The 7,512-nt window shown below is 43.1% G+C and overlaps 1 protein-coding gene and 1 long non-coding RNA gene across 2 annotated transcripts; one reads left to right on the top strand and one right to left on the bottom strand.

Annotated features, from left to right (window-relative positions):
• Nucleotides 1-280: 280 nt before the first annotated feature.
• Nucleotides 281-2,705, bottom strand: LOC118231290 (general transcription factor II-I repeat domain-containing protein 2B-like). The gene is made up of 2 exons (XM_035424971.1): nucleotides 2,392-2,705; nucleotides 281-2,202 (listed from the first exon to the last, which is right to left on the bottom strand). Exons 1-2 carry the CDS (start codon nucleotides 2,525-2,527, stop codon nucleotides 629-631), a joined length of 1,710 nt encoding a protein of 569 aa, XP_035280862.1. The 5' UTR covers nucleotides 2,528-2,705; the 3' UTR covers nucleotides 281-628.
• A 463-nt stretch (nucleotides 2,706-3,168) lies between these two features.
• Nucleotides 3,169-4,662, top strand: LOC118232289. Its single transcript, XR_004766240.1, has 2 exons — nucleotides 3,169-4,012; nucleotides 4,137-4,662. It is a non-coding gene; the product is annotated as an uncharacterized LOC118232289 (long non-coding RNA).
• The last annotated feature ends 2,850 nt before the right edge of the window (nucleotides 4,663-7,512 follow it).

Genomic DNA, 7,512 nt, shown 5'->3' with positions numbered 1-7,512 from the left:
GAAGGTATTGAACGTCCTGATGAAGGTCTAGAAGGTCCTGATGAAGATCTAGAAGGTCCGGATGAAGGTCTAGAAGGTCTAGAACGTCCTGATGAAGGTCTAGAAGGTCCTGATGAAGGTTGAGAAGGTCTAGAAGGTCCTGATGAAGGTCTAGAAGGTCCTGATAAAGGTCTAGAAGGTACTGATGAAGGTCGAGAAGATTCTGATGAAGGTCTAGAAGGTATAGAATGTCGTGATGAAGGTCTAGACCAGGGGTGGGCAATTATTTTTTACATGGGGCCACATGAGAACAAGAAAATATTATGGAGGGCCGGACCAAAAGGCTGGACAAAAGTCTGCATAATATTAATTGTTTTGATTAGTTGGTAAGACTGGTAAGAGTATAAGTTAAAATTGAGCAATGAAAAAGAGAGGTTGTCTTAGGAAAAATGACATTTACTCAATAAAATTTCCTAAAATAATGGTTAACAAAATGTGAACATTTGAACAGTTTTTGATTCATTACATTAGTGACCATTTTCAGCCAAATTCAGTAAGATACATCATATTAGAAAAATAATGATGCCTACATTTGTAGTTAAAACATTTTCACTTGTCACTCATTCTGCGTTTTTCAGTTTTTTCTTGTTCAGTGAGAGAAATCTAGTCTCTGTTGGTCTTTAACAAGTGCATCAAAGTCAGGGTGAATGTTTGAGGTTGAGATGCGAAGCACAGCTGACAGATGATCATCAGTGAGAAAGGATCTGTATCTGGACTTATTAAACTTCATCACTGAGAATGTTTGTTCACATATGTAGGTAGATCCAAAGAGAACAAACATCTTCTGAGCATGTCTCCTCATGTTTGGAAACTTCTCTTGCTTAAGAGAAGAGTAGAATTGCAGCAGTGGTTGTGACTTAAAGTGCTCTGTGAGTACTGCATCAGACTGCAGGTCAATGAGTTCCAGCTGGACATCACTAGGCACATCATCCACATTGCAGGTAAATGGAGAGGAAATCAAGTGCATTTCACTCTCCATTGTTCTGAAATCTTTAAATCGCCTTGAAAACTCATCATGCAGTGCTCCTAACATGGATGAGTACCTGCGGAGGTTATCATCTGATGGTGTGACTTCTTTCAGGGTTTGCATGTGAGTAAGATTGTTGCTCTCCAGTTGCCTCGAAAGAAACTGTAACTTCGTCATGAAGGCCTTCACTAGGTTGTGCATTTCATGGATGAAAAGGCCCTTGCCTTGCAGTTTGGTGTTCAGTGCAGTCATCAGTGCGGTCACATCAACAGCAAATGCAAAATCTGCCATCCACTTCTCATCTGAGAGCTCTGGGATGTCTCTGCCTTTCTTTTCACAAAACTCTCGGATTTCTGCTTTCAGATCCCAGACTCTTTTTAGCACTTTACCCAGACTGAGCCATCTCACAGCTGTGTGATAGCTGATATCAACATGTTCTGTCTCGTGCTCCTCTAAAAGTGCAACAAACTGCCTGTGATTCAATGCTCGTGCCCTAATAAAGTTAACTATTTTAGTTACAACATCAATCACATTGTCAATTTTAAGCACTGACTTGCACAACACATGCTGATGTAAAATACAATGCAAAAATACTACTTTCTGATCTGCGTTGTTTTCAGTCACTTTATCTTGCAAACGTTTCAACAGCCCGACATTTTTCCCTGTTAAATTTGGACAACCGTCCGTTGTAACACCCGTCAGTCTGTCCCATTTCAGTCCCAGCGTGTCCATGCATGCATTTACCTCCGTGAACAAATCGCTCCCCGTCGTTGTCCCTTTCATTGAGCGCATTGCTGCCAGCTCCTCTGTAATCTTGAAGTCCGTTATCCCACGGACAAATACAAGTAGCTGGGCTGTGTCACGGACATCACAGCTCTCGTCCAAAGCCAAAGAGAAAAAGTCAAAATTTGCCACATCACGTTGCAGCTGAAGTTCCAAATTTACCGCAATGTCCTCGATCCTTCTTGTCACGGTGCGCCTGGACAGTGGGACGTGCTCAAAAGCTTCTTTTTTTTCAGGACATAGTAGGGCTGCAGAGTCCACCAAGCACTCTTTTACGAACTCGCCCTCTGAGAATGGCTTACTGTTTTTAGCGATTTTGTGGGAAATTACAAAGCTGGTCCTGGTTGCTGCATCCCTGGATGTGTGAAGCTTTGTAAAAAATCCTTGCTGTTTTTGTAGCTTAACGACCAAATCTTCCGATATCCGCGCCATTTCAGCATTATTCAAGTTTTTATATGTCTCTGAATGTTTCGTCTCGTAATGCCGACTCAAATTGTAATCCTTTAACACTGCAATCTGGTTCCCGCAAACCAAACACACCGCTTTACCTCTGATTTCAGTAAACAAATACTTTGCAGTCCATGTCTTCTTGAAAACCCTGCATTCAGCGTCTACCTTTCTTTTTTTAGTTGACATTTTGGGGGTGAAAGTCGTCGAGACAGCTAACGTCCATTCAGTAACACGCACAGAGCCGAAAAGTTTTTTTAGCAGTTTTTTCAGCTCTGTGGTAACACGCATCACGTACGTACCTTACGTCCCTATGCACTACGTAAAATAAAATAAAAGCCATGCACATTTAATCCACGTATGAGGTAATAAGAAAATACGAAAAAAAAAAAAAAAAAGTTTATTTTGTAATTTCTTATGAACCTTACGCGGGCCGGTCAGAGTCAACCAAAGGGCCGCATCCGGCCCGCGGGCCGTAAAATGCCCAGGTCTGGTCTAGACGGTCCTGATGAAAGTCTAGAATGTCCTGATGAAGGTCGAGAAGGTCTGGAACGTCCTGATGAAGGTCTAGAACGTCCTAATGAAGATCTAGAAGGTCCCGATGAAGGTCTAGAAGGTCTAGAACGTCCTGATGAAGGTCTAGAAGGTCCTGATGAAGGTCTAGAAGGTCTAGAACATCCTGATGAAGGTCTAGAAGGTCCTGATGAAGGTCTAGAAGGTCCTGATGAAGGTCGAGAAGGTCTAGAACGTCCTGATGAAGGTTTAGAACGTCCTGATGAAGGTCTAGAAGGTCCTGATGAAGGTCTAGAATGTCTAGAAGGTCCTGATGAAGGTCTAGAAGGTCCTGATGAAGGTCTAGAAGGTCCTGATGAAGGTCGAGAAAGTTCTGATGAAGGTCTAGAAGGTCTAGAAGGTCCTGATGAAGGTCTAGACCACATGTGTCAAACTCAAGGCCCGCGGGCCAGATGTGGCCCGCCACGGCATTTTATGTGGCCCGCGAGTGCTTAATTGGTCTTAAAATCTGTCTTAAAATAGGTCTATGCTGCTTTTAAGCGTGCATTAACCATAAACTACATTTCCCACAATCCATGGTGATTGTTACCCGCGAAGTGACGGCATCTCGCCACTAGATCGCAGGTGTATCCAGTGTTTAATTAATGCTACAAGTGAAATTGAGAATATCCACAAATGATCCCGATATGTCCAGGAAGAGAAAGATTGATGCAGATGGAAGGCAGTTTCAAGAAAAATGGGAAGGCGAATACATGTTTGTGCTTCAAGGAGAAAAACCGGTATGTCTTTTGTGTTATGAGGCGGTGTCGGTCGTCAAAGAGTACAATCTACGTCGCCACTTTGACACCAAACATGAAGCCAAGTATGCCAAAGTTAGCCTTCAAGAAAAACAACAAATTGAGGGCAAACTAAAAGGCAAACTGCGATCGTAGCAGAATGTGTTCACCAAAGCCACAACCAAAAACGATGCAGCAGTGAAAGCTAGCTTTATGGTGGCTGAAGAAATCGCCCGCGCTTCAGTCTTTTTCAGAGGGTGCGTTTTTGAAGCAGTGCATGCTGAAGGTGTGTGAGCAGGTGTGCCCCGACCAGATACAGACTTTTAAAAATGTCAGTTTGTCAAGAAACACCATCGCGGACCGAGTCAAGGAGCTAGCAGCAAACCTGTCAACACAGCTGGCCGAAGAGTCACGCAGTTACACAGCTTTTTCATTAGCTGTTGATGAACGCACAGACAACACGGATACGGCACAGCTAAGCTAATAGGTAAGTATTTTTAAAAACCTAATTAAAATATGATAAAATGTATTTCAACCAAAAATAAGAATAGTTAAACTGAGTGCAATTTAGTGATTGTTCTTGCATTTTGTTTTGTGTTTGTTGTTTTCAGAACATGATCAATGGATGAGGATGGTGGAGTGGATCCACTTGGTGTGTTCAAGGACAGGCAGCATATCCTCATCATTTTCAACTCATAGTTGTGAACTGAGACAACCCTATTTTATTATTTTGAGTTTGTTACATATACTGCTTTTTGTGTAGTAATGTATTTGTTGTTTACAGGTTTATGCACACAAATGTTTACTCCTGCAAGGCTGTGTGCAGCCATTTGTTTTTGTAAAATGCTACATCTGTCACACATGTTCTTAGCAGCTCACTATAGTTGGTTGTACGTTATTCTGACCCTCTCGACTGTGACAAAATGTTTTTGAAGGAAGTTAATGTGTTTTAATATTTTTCTTTGAATAGTTTGATCATTGATAAATAGAGTAATGTGGGTTTCTTAACCTGACAAATTAAAAGGATTTATGTTATAGTAACAGAGCAACAAGCAACACTTTTTTTTTTTACATCTATGCAAATGCATATGTAATATGTAACTAAGTAATAAATACAGAAAGTTATTTAACAATATATTACGGAGTAGTTACATTTATTTTACATTATATTTGGTGACATTTAGTTACATTTATACTGTACAGTTACATCTGGCCCTTTGAGGGCAACCATTATGCTGATGTGGCCCTCGGTAAAAATGAGTTTGACACCCCTGGTCTAGACGGTCCTGATGAAGGTCGAGAAGGTTCTGATGAAGGTCTAGAAGGTCTAGAAGGTCCTGATGAAGGTCTAGACGGTCCTGATGAAGGTCGAGAAGGTTCTGATGAAGGTCTAGAAGGTCTAGAAGGTCCTGATGAAGGTCTAGAAGGTCCTGATGAAGGTCGAGAAGGTTCTGATGAAGGTCTAGAAGGTCTAGAAGGTCCTGATGAAGGTCTAGACGGTCCTGATGAAGGTCTAGAACGTCCTGATGAAGGTTGAAAAGGTCTAGTACGTCCTGATGAAGGTCTAGAACGTCCTGATGAAGGTCTAGAAGGTCTAGAACGTTCTGATGAAGGTCTAGAAGGTCCTGATGAAGGTCGAGAAGGTCTAGAAGGTCCTGATGAAGGTCTTGAAGGTCCTGATGAAGATCTAGAAGGTCCTGATGAAGGTCTAGAAGGTCTAGAACGTTCTGATGAAGGTCTAGAAGGTCCTGATAAAGGTCAAGAAGGTCTAGAAGGTCCTGATGAAGGTCTAGAAGGTCCTGATGAAGGTCTAGAATGTCTAGAAGGTCCCGATGAAGGTCTAGAACGTCCCGATGAAGGTCTAGAAGGTCCTGATGAAGGTCTAGAAGGTCCCTATAAAGGTCTTGAAGGTCCTGATGAAGGTCGAGAAGGTCTAGAACGTCCTGATGAAGGTTTTGAATGTCCTGATGAAGATCTAGAAGTTTCTGATGAAGGTCTAGAAGGTCTGGAACGTCCTGATTTAGGTCTAGATGGTCCTGATGAAGGTCGAGAAGGTTCTGATGAAGGTCGAAAAAGTCCTGATGAAGGTCGAGAAGGTCTAGAACGTCCTGATGAAGGTTTAGAACGTCCTGATGAAGATCTAGAAGTTTCTGGTGAAGGTCTAGAAGGTCTAGAACGTTCTGATGAAGGTCTAGAAGGTCCTGATGAAGGTCGAGAAGGTTCTGATGAAGGTCTAGAAGATCTAGAAGGTCCTGATGAATGTCTAGACGGTCCTGATGAAGGTCTAGAATGTCCTGATAAAGGTCAAGAAGGTCTAGAAGGTCCTGATGAAGGTCTAGAAGGTCCTGATGAAGGTCTAGAATGTCTAGAAGGTCCCGATGAAGGTCTAGAACGTCCCGATGAAGGTCTAGAAGGTCCTGATGAAGGTCTAGAAGGTCTTGATGAAGGTCGAGAAGGTCCTGATGAAGGTCGAGAAGGTCTAGAACGTCCTGATGAAGGTTTAGAACGTCCTGATGAAGATCTAGAAGTTTCTGATGAAGGTCTGGAACGTCCTGATGGAGGTCTAGAAGGTCCTGATGAGGTTCGAGAAGGTTCTGATGAAGGTCTAGAAGGTCTAGTAGGTCCTGATGAAGGTCTAGACGGTCCTGATGAAGGTATTGAACGTCCTGATGAAGGTCTAGAAGGTCCTGATGAAGGTCTAGAACGTCCTGATGAAGGTCTAGAAGGTCCTGATGAAGGTCTAGAAGGTCTAGAACGTCCTGATGAAGGTCTAGAAGGTCCGATGAAGATGGTCTAGAAGGTCCTAATGAAGGTCCTAGAACGTCCTGATGAAGGTCTAGATGGTCCTGATGAAGGTCTAGAAGGTCCTGATGAAGGTTTCTAGAAGGTCTAGAAGGTCCTGATGAAGGTCTAGAAGGTCCTGATGAAGGTCTAGAAGGTCCTGATGAAGGTCTAGAAGGTCCTGATGAAGGTCTAGAAGGTCTAGAGGTCCTGATGAAGCTCTAGATGGTCCTGATGAAGGTCTAGAAGGTCCTGATGAGGTCTAGAACGTCCTGATGAAGATCTAGAAGGTCCTGATGAAGGTCTAGAAGGTCTAGAACGTCCTGATGAAGGTCTAGAAGGTCCTGATGAAGGTTGAGAAGGTCTAGAAGGTCCTGATGAAGTTCTAGAACGTCCTGATGAAGGTCGAGAAGGTCTAGAACGTCCTGATGAAGGTCTAGAACGTCCTGATGAAGATCTAGAACGTCCTGATGAAGATCTAGAAGGTCCTGATGGAGGTCTAGAATGTCTAGAACGTCCTGATGAAGGTCTAGAAGGTCCTGATGAAGGTCTAGAAGGTTCTGATGAAGGTCTAGACGGTCCTGATGAAGGTCTAGAACCTCCTGATGAAGGTTGAAAAGGTCTAGAACGTCCTGATGAAGGTCTAGAAGGTCCTGATGAAGATCTAGAAGGTTCTGATGAAGGTCTAGAAGGTCTAGAAGGTCCTGATGAAGGTCTAAACGGTCCTGATGAAGGTCTAGAATGTCCTGATAAAGTTTTAGACCTTTTAGAAGGTCCTGATGAAGTTCTAGAAGGTCCTGATGAAGGTCTAGAAGGTCTAGAACGTCCTGATGAAGGTCTAGAAGGTCCTGATGAAGGTCGAGAAGGTTCTGATGAAGGTCTAGACGGTCCTGATGAAGGTCTAGAATGTCCTGATAAAAGTCTAGAACGTCTGGAAAGTCCTGATGAAGGTCTAGAAGGTCCTGATGAAGGTCTAGAAGGTCTAGAACGTTCTGATGAAGGTCTAGAAGGTCTAGAACGTCCTGATGAAGGTCTAGACGGTCCTGATGAAGGTCTAGAACGGTCCTGATGAAGGTCGAAAAGGTCTAGAACGTCCTGATGAAGGTCTAGAACGTCCTGATGAAGATCTAGAAGGTCCTGATTAAAGATCTAGAAGGTCCTGATGAAGGTCTAGAAGGTCCTGATAAAGGTCTAGAAGGTACTGAT

Source organism: Anguilla anguilla, chromosome 7 (genome assembly GCF_013347855.1).
Source record: "Anguilla anguilla isolate fAngAng1 chromosome 7, fAngAng1.pri, whole genome shotgun sequence".
Lineage (NCBI taxonomy): Eukaryota > Metazoa > Chordata > Actinopteri > Anguilliformes > Anguillidae > Anguilla > Anguilla anguilla.
The sequence above is the reverse complement of the archived record's forward strand: the minus strand, read 5'-3'. Positions and strand labels throughout refer to the sequence as shown.